Source organism: Chiloscyllium plagiosum, unplaced genomic scaffold, assembly GCF_037043375.1.
Source record: "Chiloscyllium plagiosum isolate Xiang-an unplaced genomic scaffold, Cpla_swu_hap1 HiC_scaffold_3, whole genome shotgun sequence".
NCBI classification, from domain to species: domain Eukaryota; kingdom Metazoa; phylum Chordata; class Chondrichthyes; order Orectolobiformes; family Hemiscylliidae; genus Chiloscyllium; species Chiloscyllium plagiosum.
In genome coordinates, this window is record NW_028270141.1 from 1,137,127 (window position 1) to 1,161,883 (window position 24,757).

The window sequence follows — 24,757 nt, forward strand, 5'->3', positions numbered from 1 at the left end:
TCCTCTAGTTCTGGACTCCCCCACCCTGAGAAAATACTATGTCTATTTACCCTATCCATGCCCCTCATGATTACATAAACCCCTATAAGGTCACCCCTTAGCATCTGACACCCCAGCCTATTCAGCAACACCCTATAGCTCAAATCCTCCAACCCTGACAACATTCTTAATAACATCTTTCCGATAGGAGGGAGACCAGAATTGCTTATAGTATTCCAAAATTGGCCTTCTAATGTCTTGCACAGCTGCAACATGACTTCCCAACTCCTATACTCAATCACTGACCAGTAAAGGAAAGCCACCCTCACTATCCTATCTACTTTCAAGGAACTATGAACCTGCACTCCAAGATCTCTTTGTTCAGCAAGGTTCCCCAGGACCTTACCATTAAGTGTCTACATCCTGCCCTGATTTGCTTTTCCAAAATGCAGCACCTCACATTTATCTAAATTAAACTCCATCTGCCACTCCTCAGCCCATTGGCCCATCTGATGAAGATCCTGTTGTACTCTGAGGTAACCTTCTTCACTGTCCACTACACTTCCAATTTTGGTGTCATCTGTAAATTTACACCTCTTGTGTTCACATCCAAATTATTTGTATAAATGACAAAAAGCAGTGGACCCAGCACCGATCCTTGTGGCACACCACTGGTCACAGGCCTCCAGTCTGAAAAACAATCCTCCACTACCACGCTCTGTATTCTACTTTTGAGGCAGCTCTGCATCCAAATGGCTAATTCTCCTGTACCCATGTGAGATAACTGTGCTCACCCATCTACCATGAGGAACCTTGTTGAACACCTTACTGAAGTCCATTAGATCATGCCCACTGCTCTGCCCTCATCAATCCTCTTCTTACTTCTACAAAAAACTCAATCAACTTAGTGAGACATGATTTCCCATGCACAAAGCCATGTTGACTTTCCACAATCAGTCCTTGCCTTTCCAAATAAAGTAAATCCTGTCCCTCAGGATTCCCTCCAACAACTTGCCCACCACCGATGTCAAGCTCACAAGTCTATAGTTCTCTGGCTTTTCCTTAGCACTTTTCTTAAATAGTGGTGCCGCATTAGCCAATCTCCAGTCTTCCAGCACCTCACCTGTGGCTATTGATGATACAAATATCTCAGCAAGGGGCCCTGCAATCACTTCCCTAGCTTCCCACAGAGTTCGAGGGTACACCTGATCAGGTCCTGGGGATTTATCCACCTTTATGCATTTTAAGACATCCAGCACCTCTGCTTTTGTAATGTGGACATTTTTCAAGATGTGGTAGGAGAAAGTGAGGACTGCAGATGCTGGAGACCAGATTTGAAAAATGTGGTGCTGGAAAAACACAGTAGGCCAGGCAGCATCCGAGGAGCAGGGGAATCAACGTTTCGGGCATAAGCCCTTCTTCATTCCTGAAGAAGGGCTTATGCCTGAAACGTCGATTCTCCTGCTCCTTGGATGCTGCCTGGCCTGCTGTGTTTTTCCAGCACCATATTTTTCAAGCTGTTGCAACTTATTTCCCCACGTTCCATATCTTAGAGTAAGCACTAATGCAAAATACTCCTGTCCTGCAGTTCCACACATAGGCGGCCTGTTGATCTTTAAGGGACCTTATTCTCTTCCTAGTTATCGTTTTGTCCTTAATGTATTTATAAAAGTTGGATAAATTTAGATTGTTTTTGCTGGAGTGTCAGAGGCTGAGGGGTGACCTGATAGAAGTTTATAAAATTGTGAGCGGTGTGGATAGGTGGATAGTCAGGGTCTCTTTCCCAGGGTGGTAATGTCAAATACTCAGGGGCATAGGCTTCAGGTGACAGAGAAAGGAGATGTTCGAGGCAAGTTTTTTTTTCCCAGAGGGTGGTAGGTGCCTGGACCGTGCTGCCCGGAGAGGTAGTAGAGCAGAGGCATTTAGACAGACACATGAACAAGCAGGGAATAGGGGAATATGTACCTCTAAGCAGGCATATGGATTAGTTTAGAAAGGCATCATGGTCAGTACAGACATGGTGGGCCGATGGGCTTGTCCCTCTGCTGTCCTGATCTGTGTTTGATGTTCTTTTGCAGGAGGAGAGAATGCTGCTTCCTGGTTGGCAGGTCAGTTCTGATTAGCTAAGGTGTTGTAAGTTGTTTCAAAAAAATAAACAAAACCATGATGTAAATTATCCATGGAAACACCTGTAAATCTACTGAAAAGAATGTTGACTGAGATGACCTTGACATCAAGGAATGGAAAGAAAGGTTAAAAAATTTAGCAAAACAACTCGTGTGTAAATAGCTTGAGAACAACAAGAAAGGCGATCCCAAAGTACCAGCGCGGCTCATGTTTTTATACAGGCTGTTTCAACACTCCCAGTTTGGGTTTGCTTTTTGTAAGAAATCATGTTGAGTTAGCATTAATTCGAGGACCATTGGAACTCTTTGGAAATTTTCAGACAGTGACCATTCTGCACAAACCAGCAGCATTGAATCCTTAGACCCTGTTGTCATGCACTTGTTACTGAGCTGTTAGGAAAACTGCACACTAGTACGTGCTAATTCTGAGAGGAAAGTTCACTCTGATCCTATTTTTCATGACTTTCAAAACACTTTCTTTGGAAACACTGTCGCTGGTCATCTTCACAGGGAATTTTGCTGTAACTTTTAATTAGGTACCATTGTGTTGAAACTGAAATTACAGTTTTTTTAACTGTTGGGTTTGAATTTAAATTTTGTAATTGGCAATAAATTTGTGATGATGTTATTAAACTTCTGTTAGTTACTTGGCAAATTAACTATTTACCCCACACATATTGTCAGGAGCCTTCAACTGAAAGAGTAGTCTGTGGAGTAAAAATTGAACTAAATATTTACTCGATGACCAAGCTACTGAGCAGGTGCCATTTGTAGCTCTGTCACAGAGACGTCAGATCACCTGAAACTAGAGTCGGACACATTCAAATTCCAGAAGATGTCCTCTCTTCCCATCTTCTTGAGATAGTTGTGTTTAATAAAACCAGTCAGTGTTCACTCAACTGAGCGCAAGGCGAAAGTGAGGACTGCAAATGCTGGAGATTAGCGTCAAGAGTGCAGTGCTGGAAAAGCACAGCAGGTCAGGTAGCATCCGAGGAACAGGAGAGTCAATGTTTCAGGCAAAAGCCCTTCATCAGGAATCTTGATACATCACAAATCAGTGGTAAGATATTCTGTGGAGTATTTCATTTGAATCATTCTCTAACTCCCACCTACACAATGCTTAGGGATATGTTTTTGCAATTGTTACACTTGTGAAAGAATGCTGGTGAGTTGCCTTTTGATGTAATGTAGTGGCCAGTCTATATGTTTTCCATCATAATTAGAAGGTTATGAATCACATAATCCCCTTCCCATTCTAAGAAAGATGCTGTAGCATCTGTTTCTTTTCCCTCCTGCTGGGCTGTTTCTTTAGGTAGGTTCAGACTGCCAATCAATTCAGTGACATGTCTAATTGGGGTCAGAACACCAAATATCCTCAAGTCGAAGCTGATTAAATTAAATATTCAATAATGTTTTCGCTTTTCAAAATATTTGGATTTATATTTCTTTTCATAATTAATATCTTGTGCTATAGCAGTAAAGCCAACCCTGGTATTATACCATATATCATTCCATTAATGTAGATAATATTACTCTCATTGCTGTTTAAGATAAGTTAATTTATAAGATAATATTTTAAATATGAGTTGAAAAGTGTGGCACTGGAAAAGCATAGCCGATCAGGCAGTACTGTGCTTTTCAACTCTGACTCTCCAGCATCTGCGGTCATCACTTTCTCCCAATGTTTCAAATAAACTGACTAACCCTTCCATTAACCAACAAGCTGTGAAATTTGGAACAGGTAGGTTACACCAAGTCTAATAGCCTCAATTTTCCAGCCTCTAGTTGATTGGAGACTGTATGCCTGACAGAAGAAATACAAGGACCTCGTGGAAATCCTGGTGTGTGTCCTGACATAGGAATTGCCCAGGAAGTTAAACTTTGCTCAAATGCCTCCAACTCTGAGCTAGAGTCAGGGACTTGGGGACAGATCTGTGAAACTTATCTCGAGAGATACCCAAGAATTGCTGAAAATCACACAACACCAGGTTATAGTCCAACAGGTTTATTTGGAAGCACTAGCTTTCAAAGCGCTGCTCCTTCATCAGGTGGTTGTGGAACAGGATCATAAGACACAGAATCTATAGCAAAGATGACAGTGTCATACAACTAAAATTATATATTGAAAGATCCTAAATTACTGTTAAGTGTTTCATCTTTTAGAATGTGTTGCAGGTTTCGGTTCGTGAATATGTAAATCCCAGAACCAATTTTTACTCACTTTCTTGAGATGACATAAGTTATCCTCCACATCAGAAATTGTTGGACAGTTTAAAATTTGGTATAACTCCTGTGTAATTCCACAAATGAACCGACCAATCAACACATCTCCCCCAAACCACCTGAATATCACATCTAGTTACCTCCACAACCCAACTCCCCAGCCTGACCACTCAACTCACCCATATCTGCCTCTCCAACTTGACTATCCACACACCCAACTCTTCCACCAATTCACCTTGCCCGATTCACCCACCAAGCCACTCAGCCATCTGACCACTGACCCACCTACCGACATAACCCACACACCCACCTACTTACTCACCCACTGACCCTTACCAACTGCATACTCACAATCTTGACATCTCACCCATCTGACCCACCTACCCACTCATATTCACAATCTCAACCACTTATCTACAAACTCATTCATCCACTGACCCAGTTCATCCCCCAATTTCATCCACCTACTGACATACCCATTTCATCCAACTACCCTCTCACCCATCCACTCTCTACCATTCTTCAAAAGACTGGATCTTAAAGACTTACCAAAAGACAGCAGATTGTACCATTAAAAGGGGCAGGTCCTGAATATATTCTGAGGGGTGCTTTGACAGCAGATTTGGAAGCTACTGGGCAGAGATGTTCAGCAGCTTCAGGTTGGAAAAGTCTGCATACCCAGCCCCTTCTCGTACACTTGAGACCAATGTCTATGTGAGAAAATGCAGTAAATGGCTGTTCCTTTTGTGTGAGCTTTCATTTGCTGGAGTCACGCAAATCCATATCCTTCCCTGGCGTATGTGTGTTTGCACTTTTAACGAGAATCACACTGGAAGGCAATCACAAGTGATGTTTGTTTCCTGCTCACTGATTCAGACAGAGTGACATTAGTGGATGCCTGCCGAGAGTCACTTCAGCTTAGGACAGAGATGTATCCCATTTAAACTCATAGTTGCGATAAACCAAGTGCCACAATTAGTCGGGTTCATAGTCATTGCCAGTTTGTCTTTTCATTGTTTATTTCTCACTCGATTGAACTTCAGTGACAGTGAGAAATATGTTAGGATTATGAAAGGATTACAAACCAACAAACTGAAGCATTTACTGAAAAAAAGGAAGTGTAGTGCTTTTGAAAATGAGCCACAATCTGCTCTGGGCGACATGGGAACTCAAACCAAGGAAATTAAATATTGTTCAGAAAGCCACTTGCTTCAGTTGCAAACTGCTTCCAGCAATCCAGGAATCCCCATGATCAGTGGGATAACTGATCAACCAACTTCCATCATTTTTAATCGCGATTTTTGTTTTGAAGAAATGAATTCATATGTATCAGCCAGTTTGGTTGGGTGAACATGTAAATCAAATCTCCTAGATTCAGTCTTTATTTAAGTTTGTTAATGATTAAACTGTGTCCTACATTCTGTATTTTCAGTCTAAGTCAAATCATTAGCTCAAGAAGCATTGAGAGGCAAAAGTCCTGGTCAGTCAATTGTTTTCAAATTCCTCTGTAAGTTGGCAAGGCCACACTGCCCTGATAATGCCATCTCAGATTTCAATCTTCCACCAGGTTCCAAATGGAGCATGATGAGTTTCCTTTATTGCTATGACATCAGGATTCACAATTGGAGTGTACAGGTATGAACAGAGTATATTATTTTAAAATGGTCGCCATCAGGTTATGTTCCACTTCCCTTGTCTTCGAATCACATTCCATCAAAAACTAGATGCATCCTCGACTCCCTGAGTTGGAATGTTCTGGTCTCCTGGAGTTGGAATGTTCCGGTCCCGTGGAGTTGGAATGTTCTGTTCCCCTGGAGTTGGAATGTTCTGGTCCCCTGGAGTTGGAATGTTCCGGTCCCGTGGAGTTGGAATGTTCTGTTCCCCTGGAGTTGGAATGTTCTGGTCCCCTGGAGTTGGAATGTTCCGGTCCCGTGGAGTTGGAATGTTCTGTTCCCCTGGAGTTGGAATGTTCTGTTCCCCTGGAGTTGGAATGTTCTGGTCCTGTGGAGTTGGAATATTCCAGTCCCCTGGAGTTGGAATATTCCGGTCCCCTGGAGTTGGAATGTTCTGGTCCTGTGGAGTTGGAATATTCCGGTCCCCTGGAGTTGGAATATTCTGTTCCCCTGGAGTTGGAATGTTCTGTTCCCCTGGAGTTGGAATGTTCTGGTCCTGTGGAGTTGGAATATTCCAGTCCCCTGGAGTTGGAATATTCCGGTCCCCTGGAGTTGGAATGTTCTGGTCCTGTGGAGTTGGAATATTCCGGTCCCCTGGAGTTGGAATATTCCGGTCCCCTGGAGTTGGAATATTCCGGTCCCCTGGAGTTGGAATGTTCTGTTCCCCTGGAGTTGGAATGTTCTGGTCCTGTGGAGTTGGAATATTCCGGTCCCCTGGAGTTGGAATGTTCTGTTCCCCTGGAGTTGGAATGTTCTGGTCCCGTGGAGTTGGAATATTCCGGTCCCCTGGAGTTGGAATATTCCGGTCCCCTGGAGTTGGAATGTTCCGGTCCCGCGGAGTTGGAATATTCTGGTCCCCTGGAGTTGGAATGTTCCGGTCCCCTGGAGTTGGAATGTTCCGGTCCCGTGGAGTTGGAATGTTCTGGTCCCCTGGAGTTGGAATATTCCGGTCCCCTTGAGTTGGATTGTTCTGATCCTGTGGAGTTGAAATGTTCTGGTCCCCTGGAGTTGAAATGTTCCGGTCCCCTGCAGTTGGAATGTTCCGGTCCCCTGGAGTTGGAATGTTATGATCCCCTGGAGTTGGAATGTTCTGGTCCTGTGGAGTTGGAATATTCTGGTCCCCTGGAGTTGAATGTTCCGGTCCCCTGGAGTTGGAATGTTCTGGTCCCCTGGAGTTGGAATGTTATGATCCCCTGGAGTTGGAATATTCCGGTCCCCTGGAGTTGGAATATTCTGGTCCCCTGGAGTTGGAATGTTCCGGTCCCCTGGAGTTGGAATGTTCCGGTCCCCTGGAGTTGGAATGTTATGATCCCCTGGAGTTGGAATGTTATGATCCCCTGGAGTTGGAATGTTCTGGTCCCCTGGAGTTGGAATATTCCGGTCCCCTGGAGTTGGAATATTCTGGTCCCCTGGAGTTGGAATGTTCCGGTCCCCTGGAGTTGGAATGTTCTGGTCCCCTGGAGTTGGAATGTTCCGGTCCCCTGGAGTTGGAATGTTCCGGTCCTGTGGAGTTGAAATGTTCTGGTCCCCTGGAGTTGGAATGTTCCAGTCCCCTGGAGTTGGAATGTTCCGGTCCCCTGGAGTTGGAATGTTCCGGTCCTGTGGTGTTGAAATGTTCCGGTCCCCTGGAGTTGGAATGTTCCGGTCCTGTGGAGTTGAAATGTTCTGGTCCCCTGGAGTTGGAATGTTCCGGTCCCCTGGAGTTGGAATGTTCCGGTCCTGTGGTGTTGAAATGTTCCGGTCCTGTGGAGTTGGAATGTTCCGGTCCCCTGGAGTTGGAATGTTCCGGTCCTGTGGAGTTGGAATGTTCTGGTCCCCTGGAGTTGGAATGTTCCGGTCCCCTGGAGTTGGAATGTTCCGGTCCTGTGGTGTTGAAATGTTCCGGTCCCCTGGAGTTGGAATGTTCCAGTCCCCTGGAGTTGGAATGTTCTGGTCCCCTGGAGTTGGAATGTTCCGGTCCTGTGGTGTTGAAATGTTCCGGTCCCCTGGAGTTGGAATGTTCCGGTCCCCTGGAGTTGGAATGTTCTGGTCCTGTGGAGTTGAAATGTTCTGGTCCCGTGGAGTTGGATTTGCAGATGAGAAGAAGCTGGGAAAATAAATTACGCCCCAGCACTTTCTGCCTCTGAAGGAATCTCTCAGAATCTGGTTAGGGCACAAACTTAGCAGCCCCGTGTATCGAGCCTGGTAGGTAAATTCACAGCTGATTTTCCAAGCTCAAAGCAGCTGGCCAGGAGCTTACCACAGCCAGATGTTCATCCCCCAAGGAAGGGATTGCCTTGTTGAAAGCTGTGGCCAAAATCCTGTGAAAGAGTTGAGAACATAGAACATAAGACAGTACAGCAAAGCTACAGGCCCTTCAGCCCACAATGTCTGTGCTGCCTATAATGCCATTTTCAACTGATCCCATCTTTCTGCAGAGTCCATGTCCCTCTATTCCCTGTCTGTTCATGTTTTTGTCTAAATGTCTCAAAGATTACTATTGTATTTGGTTCTACCATCTCCTCTGACAGTGCGTTCCAGGCTCACATTAGGCTTCTTGCTGAAGGAATACAACGGGATGATGACAAATGTGGAGCTGGCTAAATAGAAGATCACCTGTTGTTGTGGTTCTGTTCGCCGAGCTGGGAATTTGTGTTGCAGACATTTCGTCCCCTGTCTAGGTGACATCCTCAGTGCTTGGGAGCCTCCTGTGAAGCGCTTCTGTGATCTTTACTCCGGCATTTGTAGTGGTTTGAATCTGCCGCTTCTGGTTGTCACGAAACGACACGACCAGCTATCCTTAGTAGCCACACATGCAGATGACAAGCAACATGAATTCGACTGGGACAACACTACTATTATAGGACAAGCCAAACAGAGAACAGCCAGGGAATTCCTAGAGGCATGGTACTCATCCACAGATTCAATCAATAAGCACATCGACCTGGACCCAATATACCGACCACTGCAGCGGACAGCTGGAACTGACAACCGGAAGCGGCAGAGACAAACCACTATAAATGCCGGAGGAAACATCACAGAAGCGCTTCACAGGAGGCTCCCAAGTACTGAGGATGTCACCTAGACAGGGGACGAAATGTCTGCAACACAAATTCCCAGCTCGGCGAACAGAACCACAACAACGAGCACCCGAACTACAAATCTTCTCACAGACTTAGAAGATCACCTCTTGAAGTGTTGTATTAGTCAGTGCCCTGATGACAGGCATGGGCTCACTGACCCAACCTAGGAGGGCCATGCACACTGGGAGAATCAGCTCCCTCACTCCGAACTCAAACACCATGAGTAATTTGTAAAAAGACGTGTGTCTACCTTGGTTCAATTGCTTTGTTCTTCATTCCTACCTAAATTGAGGGCAACATGTTGGAATCAACTAGTAACTATTTAAAACATGCGCAGCTGCTCCAACTGCCATGGTCAATTTGTATATTCTCATGTCTGATGGAAGCTGCCAATGTAAACGTATATTTCTGCTAATACAATCCTGCAGGAGTTGTCAAATAAAATACATCACTGTATCCATTCAGTTTATGCCTCTCTCTCTACTTCCTGAAAATTGCATTTGTTTTCTCTTTCTTCTGAGCTGTACTATGAGAGGTGAACATAAATTAATTCTTAACAAATAGCAACAGTCTTTAAAAATCATTATTTCATCCACACAAAGAACAGTTAGGGTGCAGTGAATCTTGGGAGGTGTGTTTTGTGTTGCAGCTGACTGAATCAGATTGAGGCAGCAGAAACCATTGTCCAGATTTAAATGTGATGCCTTGGGTGAAATTGCACAAAAGTCCCAAGGAAAATATTGCAAGCATTATCCATGTTAATATTTGCTGGTTACTCTAAACTGTTCATCTTACAATCATTTATGTGATCTATTCAATCACCCATGATTTATTCCAAATCATGATTTATAAGTAACTGAAACCAGTAGGCTGTAGGAATAATAATGATGAAAAACTAATGGCACACATTTCAGAATCTAAGTCTTAAGAAATGTTTCATTATAACGAGGGCAGCCGCTACTCATAAATAGAAGGCCAAGTCTAAGAAGCAGCAAATCTCATCCAATATCATGACACTGGGGATGCTGTTAGTGGGGTCATCATAATCTCCCGTGTCAGGGTTTTCAGGAAGACCTGAATTGGACTGGGGCTTTGAATATTAAGCATCACACAAACTAATTTTTTGATGGAAATGCAAGGATATCAGTTGGTTTAGGATACTGCCAGTAAAATTAAAGCTGCATAAAAACTAGTCATTGTGGTAAACATTTTTTTTACTTTATTCGTGAAAACTACTAATGAACTATTTTGTAACTTTAACATGAGCTTATAAATGAAGGATTTTGCTTCATAATGGGAATAATTTCTCCAAGCTACTAATTTGAAAAACTGGGGGATTGAGCACAAGGAAATCTATCAACTGGAGAGAGAGAACTGCACTTCTATTTAGCCTTTAATGGAAGGTGTAGACCAAAGACCATGTTTGCTGTCTTGGCCCATAGTGACATGGGGAAGTGAGCAGTTAGCAGATAACAGGCTTGGTATTAGTCAGGCAGACCTCCACCGTGACCGTTTTGACGTGTGTCTCCATGACTACTCTGCTGAAGCTTTACCTTGGCTTTGCATTCAACAACAGGAAGCATGATGTGCACGTGGTTACTGTCTGTCAAACATCTAAATCCTTTAACACTCAAATAAATCACTTAGAACACCCTGAAAAAAGATGTTCCACCTGTTGTCTCCCCTGGTAAACTTATCGAAGTTGCAGAAGCAATAATCAGATTGAAGTCATCTAGGAGTGATTAAGCAGCTACTCAGGAACAGATGGCAAACCTGCGTTGCCCACAGCAGATTTTTCCTTTGTTCTCTTCAGTACCAGATCCGTCCTAGGACAAGCCAAACAGAGACGTGCATGAGAATTCCTAGAAGCATGTCATTCCAACCAGAACTCTATCAACAAATACATTGACTTGGAACCAATTTAACACCCTCTGAGAAAAAGAACAGGAAATGACATCACCACAAGGAATGACATCACCAACCCAAGGAAACCTCAACACATAAATAGAAAGCGCGTTACTAACACCATTGCTTCACCAGAGGCTCACTGATGATGTTACCTAGCATGGTGACGAAACATCTAAAAATGAACCTTCCAGCTCAGCGAGCAACTTACATCCATTTAAACAGAAGTCCATCATAGACATTCAGTACAGGAATGAAAACAAATTTTAAAAAATGCCCCTTGTTTAGCTGGTTCAGCGATATTTAATTACATAAATGTGAAGAAGCAAAGTGAGTAACATTTTGATCAATTGATCTCATCTGGCAGGACTCAAGGGTCTGCGTTACAGAGAGAAGCTGGACAAGCTAGGACATTTTTCTTTAGAGCGTAGGAGACAAGGGGTGATCTTATGGAGGTGTATAAGATCATGAGAGGATGGATAGAGTGAATGCACTCAGTCTTTTTCGCAGGGATGGGGAATTGAGGACTAGAGGGCATCAGTTTAAGGTTAGATGGGAAAGAATAAAAGGGAACCGGGGGCAACCTTTTTACACAAAGGGTGGTACGCATATGGAATGAGCTGCCAACAGAAGTGTTTGATGAGGGTACATTAACAACATTTAAAACGAATTTGGACAATACATGAATTGGAAAGGATTAGAAGAATATGGGCCAAGTGCAGGGAAATGGTATTAGTGTGGACGGACATTTTGATAGGCATGGCCTAGTTTGGGTTGAAGACCCCGTCTCCATGTTGTGGGAATCTATGACTCTATACAGAAATTATTCTAATTATTACTCAATTTTTAAAAATTCTGCCATCAAAGAGTGCCATTAATTTCCTCTCACATTTTCTGTGAGCAATCTGTAGGTTTGTATCTAATGAGCCACTGACCATGTGAGACCCTTCTACCAGAACAGCACTGAATGCACTATCACAGTCACATACTGACAGGACTATACATATGAAAGAGGCCATTTGATACACCACCAAGTGCCTTTCCCAGTTAATCAATGAGAGCTCCTGGCTCTGATCCCATTTCCTGCCCTTTCCTCTCATGTTTATGGAATTTCAGCTACAGAAGCAGGCACTGTGCTGGTTCTTTACATAAACCCTGACTCTTTTCCCACTCCCTTTTAATTTTTTTTTCAAATATTAGTCATTTTCCGCAAGGATTCTGTATCTAGCATTATTTATAGGAATAGTTGCGGTTTGGAATATGCTCTGAACTTTTACATTATGAAGTAGATTGGGGCAGTAGAAGAAATAAAAGATGTTCATAATAATGACAGTTTTATCTGACATCTTTATATAATGACATCTTTATCAAATTGAGGAATTAGAAGCAGCTTAAGTGTTCATGTTGTCTCCACAAAATTCCTGTGCCATGCTGTCAGCCTGGCCTCAACCAATATCCCCACCCAACCTCATTCCCAGCATCCCAGCCAGAGAGCTACAATGGGCTGCCCCTTTGGTGTGAGCAGCCCATTGGTCACATTGGATTTAAGCCTGAGCTTTAACTGAAAATCGAGACTCAACCTTACTGCAATGTAGGCCTCTGACAGGGTACGCCACTGGAAGGAATAGGTGCAGCCACCGTATAACAAGCTGCAATGTGACTGTATTGTTGATACTGGTAAAGAATGTTTCCTTTTTTGCAATGTTGGTTGTGCTGATGGGCAATCGGTATACAGCTAACTTCGGTTTTTGGCCAAACAGGTTGTATCAATATCCTAATTAATCAGCTATCTTTTTCCAATATTACAAACAGGCATTGAGAAACCTGCAATCTCCATCGCTTGGAGTCAACTCATGCAGTAGAGATTATTCTTGGTGTCATTCTATCAGTGGAATAATGACAGACCCTGAAAATTGTTCCTCTAACTTTTTTTCGTCAGATACTTTTTATTCATGGATATTCTAAATATTTCTTGCTGTAAGAATTTCTAAAAGATAGTTGAGTGATTCTATGATGTATAGTAAATGGATCTTTCTCGATACTTTCTCCAGGCGATGGAAAGCAAGCTGCTCATTGGAGGCAAGAACATCATGGACCATACGAATGAACAGCAAAAAATGCTGGAGCAGAAGAGACAAGAAATTGCAGAGCAGGTAAATTCCTCATTTATTGGCCTTTCTGTTGTAATAAAGACATTCTTGCTCAATTACCTTGGTTAGTAATGAAGGAATTGTACAATACATTAATTAGTGCAAGATTAACCAAACCACACAAGATGCCATTTATTTAAATAATAAGAATTCTCCTGCATTTAGTCATTTCATGCAAGTTCTTGAAAACATATAGAACAACATTTCCAATGCCCTTTTGAGTAAAGGCAATGCCTGATGTAATATTCAGACAAAAAGAACAGAAAGTCCTAAGTTTCATTTGGCTCTGTAGCAAGTAATTTATCACTAAAATGGAATATTGTTTTTATCACATGCTCCATTGGCTTCTAATGCCGGGTTAGGTTAGAGTCAAGACAGACTTCATGAAAATACTTTCAAGTTACAATGAGATTTGTCTGATCAGAGCTGTAATATTTTGGCTTGGTAAAATGAGATATGGAAGGGATATTGAAGCACAGATTGGGGCTATGAGATTAAAACAATTGTTAACATTTAATAATTTAAATGGACAAATTTCAGAAGTAAGTGTAGACCATGAATCAACGGCACATACAAAATAGGATTATGTAACCTTCTAACAGCATGTAAGCATCTGTTTTGTGCTGATGTGTAACAGCAGTTGAGGACTCTGCATTTGTTCACTGTGGTGTTTATGAGGATGAGGTGGGAGGATGTTTCTACTCGTCAGAGAGATTTGTCCCTGAGGGCACAGCGGCAGAGTGAAAGGACAACCCTTTAGAACTGAGATGAGCAGGAATTTCTTCAGCCAGAGGGTGGTTTGTCAGTGGAATTCATTGCCGCAGAGGGCTGTGGAGGCCAGGTTATTTAAGACAAAGGTAGGTAAAGTCTTGATTGGTAAGGCGATCAAGGATTACAGAGAGAAGGCAGAAGAATGGGGTTGAGAAACATATCAGCCATGATTGAAAAATGGAGCAGACCCGATGGACCCAAAGACCTAATTCTTCTTCTGTCTCCATGGTCATATGGTCTTGCTGTTCCAACATGTCTATTGTTCCCTCATGTTGGATGATAATGTTGAGAAGCTTCAGCTTTCTTTCCATCAGGTTGCTGATGGTGCCCTGAATCTTTCCGCTCTTACTATCTTGCACTAGAATTCATTGGAAGAATATGCAAATTGAATTTCAATCGGTTTGGCCACATATTGGACTCATCTTCTTTGGTATTAAATCATGGAGTAGTTCTCAAATCCAGATGTCTCACTTAGGTATAGGGTGACTACCCATCTCCAAGACCTCCCAAGCCTGTTGTATTCCGAACCAAATCATTACATATAGATACTGCATTTAACCAGGCAGAACATTTCCTTGGATCCTTGACTGTAAAATAAGCACAAATTTTGATAGTAGGACAGATTTACCACTAATGTAATTTATCCAGTTAATGTGGAATTTCCATTTGATGTTTGGTATTTGATATATCCTATCCAGGTGCATCACAGCTTGATATGGCAACTACTGTGCCCAAGAGTGCAAGATAATTGTAAATGCAGCCCAGTCTGTCATGAAAACCAACCTTCCTTCCATTGACTCTGTCTACAATTCCCACTGTCTCAAGAATGCAGCCAACATCATCAAAGACCCTTCCTATCCTATTTTATATTCTCTTTTACCCTCTTCCATCAGACAGAAGATACTGAAGTTTCAAAACACGTAGCAACAGATTCAAGAACAGCTTCTTATCAGACTTATGAATGGACATCTCATATATTAGGGTTGCTATTTCTCTGGACATTCCCTGTAGCTGGAACACTACATTCTGCATTCTGTTCTATTACCCTGATGTAGTTGTGCAAGGTGTGATTTGTCTGGATAGCACACAAAATAATGGTTGTCACTGTTTCTTGATAATTTGTGACAATAATAAATCAAATCAAGTCGATACTTTATGGAACTAAGTATTTATTTATGGGATGTTGGCTTTGCTGGTGAGGCAAACATTTATTATTCAACCCAATGGCCTAGAAAGCAGATAAAAATCAACGAGTCTGCAATTGTTATGGACAAGACCAGGCAAAAAGCAGAGCGAGCCAAATGGAATTTTACAACAGTAAATAGTTCTTATTCCATATATTTTTATTGAATTCAAATTTCACCATCTGCCACCATGGGTTTCAAACCCATATCCTCAGAACATTAGGCTGGGTTTGGGATTACAGTCCAAGAACACTACCACGATGACAATTCTTTCCCTAATGGTCTCAAAAATAATTTCCAATCTGTTTGAAATGCTAACCCATCTGGAATGAAACAAATGGCAAGCTTACATTAAATGGTAAGGTCCTAGGGAGTGTTGCTGAACAAAGAGACCTTGGAGTGCAGGTTCATAGCTCCTTGAAAGTGGAGTCGCAGGTAGATAGGATTGTGAAGAAGGCATTTGGTATGCTTTCCTTTATTGGTCAGAGTATTGAGTACAGGAGTTGGGTGGTCATATTGCGGCTCTACAGGACATTGGTTAGGCCACTTTTGGAATATTGCGTGCAATTCTGGTCTCCTTCCTATCGGAAAGATGTTGTGAAACTTGAAAGGGTTCAGAAAAGATTTACAAGGATGTTGCCAGGGTTGGAGGATTTGAGCTATAGGGAGAGGCTGAGGCTGTTTTCCCTGGAGCGTTGGAGGCTGAGAGGTGACCTTATAGAGGTTTACAAAATTATGAGGGGCATGGATAGGATAAATAGATAAAGTCTTTTCCCTGGAGTCGGGGAGTCCAGAACTAGAGGGCATAGGTTTAAGTTGAGAGGCAAAAATTTTAAAGGGACCTAAGGGGCAACTTTTTCACGCAGAGGGTGGTACGTGTATGGAATGAGCTGCCAGAGGAAGTGGTGGAGGCTGGTACAATTGCAACATTTAAAAGGCATCTGGATGGGTATAAGAATAGGAAGGGTTTAGAGGGATATGGGCCAAGTGCTGGCAAATGGGACTAGATTGGATTGGGATATCTGGTACATATGGACAAATTGGACCGAAGGGTCAGTTTCTGTGCTGTACATCTCTATGTCTCTATAAGAAAGGCAAGTCTGTGTATGAAATAACTCTTAAAGAGGCATAGGTTTCCTTCTCAAACTTTTTAAAAAATCCTTTTATTCTCTCATCCCTCCTTTTTTTGTTTATTATTTCCTAATTTTTTGGAAGGGTGGAGTTTTGTTACCCTCAAATTTGTTGGCATCAATGTGTGAAGTTACTTCTTAAGTCGAAACAGAACAGCGGCACATGGTGTCCGGAATGGTGATTGATGTATTCACACATTTCCCTTTAAATAGAAACGGAGAGAGAGAGAAATACAACAGCAGATGTTGCTGCGAGATGAGGAGACAATGGAACTAAAAGACACCTACACCTCGCTCCAACAAGAAGTTGAAATTAAAACCAAGAAGCTGAAAAAGGTGAGAAAAAAAGTAAGAAATGACTTCCTACTTTATTACTCTGACCTATTTCTTCAAATTAAATGCTGTTGATTTTTGCCCTATGTTGGAAATAGCAGTTTAAAACAATTTTAGTTTCCTTCAGTAAAACACGTTTAAAAACTAACTTGTAGAATTGTAACATTTAATAAGCCTGCACCTTCCTCCTGTTAACATAACCAGAATATATATCTAAGATGAAGGAATCCCTTGCTTTGCTCTTCATTGCTGACCATGAACTGTGTTTGAAGATACTAACACGATGTCTTGAGCAAGGAGCACAGCTAGAGAACACATGTGAAGTTCTTCTGGATATAATGTTTGGGCAGGCCTACCTAGAAGGTCAGAACTGGAGTAAACTGGGCATCTTTTACAATGCTTAACAACACAACAGTGAATAGATTGCTAAAGTAGTAACACTTCACTTTCCACTGAGGCTGTACATTTGTTGAGGTCCCAAAGTGTTGGTGAAAGAAACTAGATGAGCAAAGCATATTCCATGAAAAAGTAAATCTTAAGAAATAAACTATTTAGTTGTTTTTTGGAATACTTTTTAAAATTAAAGACTTTTGGTTATATTTTCTTAGATAACAGCCAGAAAAAAACATATTGTTCCTTTTGATTCCAGCATCGTTTACCTCTCTTTTAGCATTAATCCAGTCTTTTTTTGCCTCTTATCTAGGGATGTGCAGGATAGGAGGATTAATTATGGGAAATGCAAGGTTACAGGAATAGGTTACGGGGGGTGGGTCTGGGTGGGGTGCTCTTCAGAGGGTCAGTTTGGACTCAATGGGCTGAATGACCTGCTTCCACACTGCTGAGATTCTATGATACTTTATATTACTATTCTAATCAGATTTGACAGGGAATTTATTAGGTAAAAACAATGACTGCAGATGCTGGAAACCAGATTCTGGATTAGTGGTGCTGGAAGAGCACAGCAGTTCAGGCAGCATCCGAGGAGCAGTAAAATCGATGTTTCGGGCAAAAGCCCTTCATCATGAATACAGGCAGTGAGTCTGAAGGGTGGAGAGATAAATGAGAGGAGGGTGGGGGTGGGGAGAAAGTAGCATAGAGTATAATAGGGAGGGGATGAAGGTCATAGGTTGGGGAGGAGGGTGAAGTGGATAGGTGGAAAAGAAGATAGGCAGGTAGGACAAGTCATGGGGACAGTGCTGAGCTGGAAGTTTGGAACTGGGGTGAGGTGGGGGAAGGGAAAATGAGGAAACTGTTGAAGTCCACATTGATGCCCTGGGGTTGAAGTGTTCCGAGGCAGAAGATGGGGCGTTCTTCCTCAAGGCGTCTGGTGGTGAGGGAGCGGCGATGAAGGAGGCACAGGACCTCCATGTCCTCAGCAGAGTGGGAGGGGGAGTTGAAATGTTGGGCCACGGGGCGGTGTGGTTGATTGGTGCGAGTGTCCCGGAGATGTTCCCTAAAGTACTCTGCTAGGAGGCGCCCAGTCTCCCCAATGTAGAGGAGACCGCATCGGGAGCAACGGATACAATAAATTATATTGGTGGATGTGCAGGTAAAACTTTGATGGATATAGAAGGCTCCTTTAGGGCCTTGGATGGAGGTGAGGGAGGAGGTGTGGGCACAGGTTTTACAGTTCCTGCGGTGGCAGGGGAAGGTGCCAGGAGGGGAGGGTGGGTTGTTGGGGGGCGTGGACCTGATCAGGTAGTCACAGAGGGAACGGTCTTTGCGGAAGGCGGAAAGGAGTGGGGAGGGAAACATATTCCTGGTGGTGGGGTCTGTTTGGAGGTGGCGGAAATGTCGGCGGATGATTTGGTTTATGCGAAGGTTGGTAGGGTGGAAGGTTAGCACCAGGGGCATTCTGTCCTTGTTACTGTTGGAGGTGTGGGGTCTGAGGGCGGAGGTGCGGGATGTGGACGAGATGCGTTGGAAGGCATCTTTAACAACGTGGGAAGGGAAATTGCGGTCTCTAAAGAAGGAGGCCATCTGGTGTGTTCTGTGGTGGAACTGGTCCTCCTGGGAGCGGAGGCGGAGGAATTGGGAATACGGGATGGCATTTTTGCAGGAGGTAGGGTGGGAAGAGGTGTAATCCAGGTAGCTGTGGGAGTCGGTGGGTTTGTAAAAAATGTCGGTATCAAGTTGGTCGTCATTAATGGAGATGGAGAGGTCCAGGAATGGGAGGGAGGTGTCAGAGATGGTCCAGGTAAATTTAAGGTCAGGGTGGAATGTGTTGGTGAAGTTGATGAATTGCTCAACCCCTTCGCGAGAGCACGAGGTGGTGCCAATGCAGTCATCAGTGTAGCGGAGGAAGAGGTGGGGAGTGGTGCCGGTGTAATTACGGAAGATCGACTGTTCTACATAGCCAACAAAGAGACAGGCATAGCTGGGGCCCATACATGTGCCCATGGCTACCCCTTTGGTCTGGAGGAAGTGGGAGGATTCGAAGGAGAAATTGTTAAGGGTCAGGACCAGTTCGGCCAAACGAATGAGAGTGTCGGTGGAAGGGTACTGTTGGGGACGTCGGGAGAGGAAGAAACGGAGGGCTTGGAGGCCCTGGTCATGGCGGATGGAGGTGTACAGGGATTGGATATCCATGGTGAAGATAAGGCTTTGGGGGCCGGGGAAACGGAAGTCTTGGAGGAGGTGGAGGGTGTGGGTGGTGTCTCGAACATATGTGGGGAGTTCCTGGACTAGGGGGGATAGGACAGTGTCGAAGTAGATAGAGATGAGTTCAATGGGGCAGGAGCATGCTGAGACAATGGGTCGGCCAGGGTGGTCAGGCTTGTGGATCTTGGGAAGGAGGTAGAACCGGGCAGTGCGGGGTTCCCGGACTATGAGGTTGGAAGCTGTGGGTGGGAGATCTCCTGAGGTGATGAGGTTCTGTATGGTCTGGGAGATGATGGTTTGGTGATGGGGGGTGGGGCTCATGGTCGAGGGGGCGGTAGGAAGAGGTGTCCTCGAGTTGGCGTTTTGCTTCAGCGGTGTAGAGGTCAGTGCGCCAGACTACCACTGTGCCCCCCTTATCCGCTGGCTTAATGGTGAGGTTGGGATTGGAGCAGAGGGATTGGAGGGCTGCGCGTTGTGAGGGTGAGAGGTTGGAATGGGGGAAGGGGGTAGATAGGTTGAGGCGGTTAATGTCCCGGCGGCAGTTGGAAATGAAGAGGTCGAGGGCGGGTATTAGGCCAGCGCGGGTGTCCAGGTGGATGCAGTGTGTTGGAGGTGGGCGAAGAGGTCCTCGGAAGGTGGGCGGGAGTCCTGATTGTGAAAGTAAGCTCGGAGGCGGAGGCGGCGGAAGAAGTGTTCGACATCATGTATTAAATTCATTGATGCGTGGACGGAGGGGGATGAAGGTGAGTCCTTTGCTGAGGACTGATCATTCGTCCTCAGTGAGGGGAAGGTCTGGAGGGATGGTGAAAACTCGGCAGGGCTGGGAGCTGGGATCTGGTGTGGGTGTGGAGCTGGGAGTGGGGGCGGAGCCTGTAACTGGAATGGGTGTGGTGGTGGGGGGAATGGGGTGGAGTCATGAGCAAGGGTGGTGTTCCCCTCAGGGTTCTGGGGGGCAGGGATGGTGGCAGTGGGATCTGTGGGGCGGCGTGTCAGCAGAATGAGGGTGAGTGGCGTTGGTGGGGGGCGGAAGTCACTGAGTGTGTGACATCAGCGATGATGTGAGGGGCGGAAGTGATGTCACATGTGGTGCATGAGGAATTGTGAGGGGTGGAAGTGGCTGTGGGAGTGGCCATGAGAGAGGAGGAAGTGACATCATCAATCACCGTGGGGGTGGCAGCTGCACCAGCCGCATGGCTAATGGCGTCTGAGCAGTTCCAGAGGCCGGGGGTATCTACTGGAATGTTTGAGGAGCACTGGTTATGGAGGTAGGTAGATAAAAGTTTGTTATACTTACAGTTTTTGATGTTTGAGTGGAGGTTGGATTGGTGGGGGTTGTGGACCTGACGAGGGAGTCGCGGAGGGAGTGGTCTTTCCAGAATGCTGATAGGGGAGGGGAGATAAATATATCCTTGGTGGTGGGGTCTGTTTGGAGGTGGCGGAAATTTATTATCCTAGTTTATACTTCCTGACTCTATCCATGCTAATATGCAATCCCCAACACCATGGGCTCTGAGGAACATAAAACCAGGAGTAGACCATTCCAGCCTGGTCATTTTGAGTACAATCATGGCTGATCTATAGCCTAATTCTATTTGCCTGCATTAGGCCTATATCCTGTGATATTCTTAATAAAAAAAAAACCTCCATTAATCTTTGCTTTCTAACATCTCTCCTGAATGGCTTGAATCTAATTTTCATACCTTGTCCGTGGATCTAGAATCTCCAACCAGTAGAAATAGTTTATCTTTCGCTACCCTGTCTTTCCCTGTTAATATTCTGAAGACCTCCATTTGATCAGCCCTTAAACTTCTAAATTCTCAAGAACAAAGTCCTAATTTGTCTAATCTCTTCTCAGAACAGAACCCCTGAAGTCCAGGTACATCCTTGTGTGAACCTGTGTTGAACTCCCTCCAGTGCCAAAACAAGCTTCCTAAGGTGTGGTGCCTAGATGTGCTCACAGTATTCCAAGTGCGGTCTAACTAGGGTTTTTAATACCTGTAGCATTATGTCTGCATCGTTATACTCCAGCTCTTCAGATTTGCAGGGCAGCTTTCTGTTAGCGTTTTTATCTAATTAAATAGTCTAACATGTGGTACCTCTTTGAATATTGTCTGGAAATGTAAATATATTTTATCCATAACTTCCCCTTTATCTATCCTGCTTTTTGCTCCCTCAAAGAATTCTAATTAATTTGTCATATAGGATTTCCTCTTCATAAAGCCATGATGACTCTGTCTGATTATAATACATATTTATAAATGCTTTGCTCTTTATCTTTTATAATAGACACCAACATTTTCTCAATAAAAGTTGTTAGCAAACTGCCCTGTCGTTTCTTGTTTTTTTTTATCCCTTTCCTTTTTAAATAAAGGTGTAACATGGGCAGTATTCCAATCCTCTGGCATTTTTCCAGAATCTAAGAACTCCTGGAAGATTACTCCCACAATCTCTTCAGCCACTTCATTTAAAATCCTAGGATGCATTCCATCAAGTCCCATGGACATTTTAGTCTTTAACCCCATGTGAATAAAATGGAAATTTATTATCACGTGTACTTTTTCCATGAAAAATACAATGAAAAGTTTTATTAGTCGCCACACCACAGTGTCTACATCAATAACAGAAGTCATATATAATTTTAAAAATTAAATTAAGACAAAGTTCATCACAGTTCAGTTAATGGTTTCTGGGCGGAGGGAAAGCTGATTTTAGGAACAATGGAATACCCTGAAGATGCAGCCAGGATGAGACTGCCTACGACCACTCAAGGAGATCAGCCTTCTCTTCCTCCAGGTGCCCGGGTCTAGTTGTGGACCTGGAGTCTTGGCCTAGCCTGTGAGTCTGGGCCAGGGGAGAACCTGGGACCTACTCCTTGGTTGCAGGGAGACCCCGGGCTACAGTGGAGCCATGTCCTGTTGCTGCCACCAAAGGCCGCTTCCTTCACCCATCACTTCCCTGGCTTAAAAGAAAAGGTAATGAAGAAAGAAGGAAGGTAAAGGAAAAGAGCAAAAGGAAAAAGAAGAGAAAAAGCGAAAGAAAGCCAGTAGGAGCAGACAAACCCCATTCCACCACCATCTTGCAAAAGTTAGGTTCCCAAGTACTTTATCTCTAGCGATAGATATTATTTCCTAATTTTGAGGCAGTGGTAGTGACTTCTACTTTAAAGGCTGGTACAAAGTATTTATTCAACTCCTCTGTAATTTCTTAGTCCTTCATTATTATTTCCACAACCTCATTCTTTAAGGGGTCTGAGTTTTTTTTAGCTCCTTTCTTCCTTTATACGAAGCTCTTGCTGTCCATCTTGACATTTCCTTCAAGTTTTTTAGAAAAGTTTATTTTCTTCTTTGCACACTCACAAAGCCTTTGAAGTCCATTTGCTTTTAGGCCAAATCCCGACCCGCAGTGCTGCTATAGATCACTGCCACACAATGCAGTCTGTATTTGTTTTGGAGTCACTTGCTTGGATGAATGTGGCTCCAATAACATTCAAGAAGTTTCACACCATCCAGGACAAAACAGAATGAGGCTTGTTTGCCACCACACGACCATAAGAAATGGAGCAGAATTAGACCATTGGGCCCATTGAGTCTCCTCTGCCATTCGATCATGGTGCTATGTTTCTCAATCCCAAACTTTTGGCTTCTCCATGTAACTTTTGATCCCCTTACTAATCAAAAACTTGTCTGTCTCTGTCTTACGTACATAAAATGACCTGGTGTCCGCAGTCCTCTGTGGCAATGAGCTCCTCATATTAACCTCCCTCTGGTTATTAAACAACATCCACAAACATTCAACCCTCCATACCCCTGCCTGGACGTGCATAAGAGTGTATTATCTACAAGGTTGTAATGCCACAACACACCAAAGCTCCTTAGATATTACCTTCCAAATGTGTGAAAGAACAAGGGCATCAGGTACATGAACCATCACTGCCAGCAAGTTCACCTCCAAGCCACTCAGCAGGCTGATGTAGAAATGTATCCTTCAGTGTTGCTGTGTTGAATTCCCTCCCTAACAGTACCTTGGGTTACTTGGTTCAAAAGATAACTCACTCCCACCTTCTCAAGGGCAATTAGGGACATGCAATAAATGCTGGCCCAGTCAGCGATGCTCATATCCCATGAATGAATATAAATAATTCTGCTTTTCCAAGCAGTTCCTCACTCTCATACTGCAGCACTACGTACCATTGACTATAGATCCTTGCTTGGTGAATGTTGCCACAAGGGATTTTGTGTAAGGTCTTTAAATGCTCAGCTCTTCCCTGCTGCTGACCATCTGCATGAGAAAATGACTTAAAGCTGAGTGCAGAGATGTTAAGAGATGTTCAAATCTAGCGAGGTTTGAGAAAATTTGTAGCTCAGGTTGAGGTTCTGGATGTTCAGGCTTAGATGTTCCCAGTATGGTGACGAAACATCTGAAAATGAGCCTTCCACTCAGCAAGCAAACCTACATCCAGAATGTTCAGACCTGCACTCCTGCACCGTTATATGAAGCAGGTGCTTGAAATCTGTAGCAGTGAGATGGAGTCTTTACCTCACTAAAAACAATGTCTGCAGATTCTGGAAACCAGATTCTGGATTAGAGTAGGGCTGGAAAAGCACAGCAGTTTAGGCAGCAGCCGAGGAGCAGGAAAATCGATGTTTCGGGCAAAAGCCCTTCATCAGGAATACAGGCAGAGAGCCTGAAGGGTGGAGAGATACGTTTATCTCTCCACCCTTCAGGCACAGAGTCTTTACCTTCCCATGTGATAGTTTCACTGCCATCATTCAGGCATCTACAGGGCCTTTGGGTCAAATGTGACTGAGGTAAACTACTTACTAGTCCCACTAGAAAGTCCCTTGTATTGAAATAAATACAATAAAATCCAAAAGAACTGCAGAAGCTGTAAATCAGAAATAAAGTCACAACTGACAAAGGATCTCTGGACCAGAAAAATGTACTCTGATTTCTCTACAGACAACTTACATGGATGTGACAGATATTGTAACAGAGAGTTTGTGCTGGAGCAGGTGTTTCTCCTCTGAGATAATAAACTATTCTGCTGACAAATCCAGAAATCATCATCATCAGCAGCAGCATAGACGGTGCTACTGGTATTTCTCAGTATTAATCCTGAAAGAATCTTGCAACTCCATACAGAATAGAAACAAGAAGCAAATATATTGCATCTGTCTTTGTAGTAGAAGACACAGAAAACATAATGAAAACAATAAGGAATCAAGTTTCAAATGAGAGTGAGAGATTTAAAGTAATTAGCATGAGTTAAGAAAAATAAATACACTGGAAAAAGGAATGTGACTGAATGCCACCAAATCCCCTCGACCTGATTGTTTATAATCTTGGTTTGAAAAACGAAAGGCTGTAGATACATTGGTTTTGATCATCCAAACTTCCCTTCATTCTGGTACCATGCCAATGGATTGAAAGGTAGCAAATTTGTAGACATTCTTCAAGAAAAGGAGGGAGAGAGAAAGCAGGAAAGTATAATTGGCCTGGTATTGATCATCAGGAAAATGCTGGAATCCATTATTAAAGAAGTTGCAATGGGGTACTTTACAAACTATTAGAATTATGATTAGTCAGGCTCCTTTTATTAAATATTTGTCAAACATTTTTT

At 43.6% G+C, this 24,757-nt stretch overlaps 1 protein-coding gene across 2 annotated transcripts in view; it reads left to right on the forward strand.

Moving 5' to 3' along the window:
• Nucleotides 1-24,757, forward strand: part of kif3ca (kinesin family member 3Ca) — a 281,442-nt gene that overhangs the window by 140,027 nt on the left and 116,658 nt on the right. The window contains exons 3-4 of one of the 2 annotated variants that reach the window (XM_087976905.1): nucleotides 13,020-13,121; nucleotides 16,417-16,551. In XM_087976905.1, the coding sequence (XP_087833031.1) occupies nucleotides 13,020-13,121; nucleotides 16,417-16,551 (237 nt within the window). The remainder of the gene's footprint in view (nucleotides 1-13,019; nucleotides 13,122-16,416; nucleotides 16,552-24,757) is intronic. The other variant, XM_087976909.1, reaches the window with a different exon arrangement.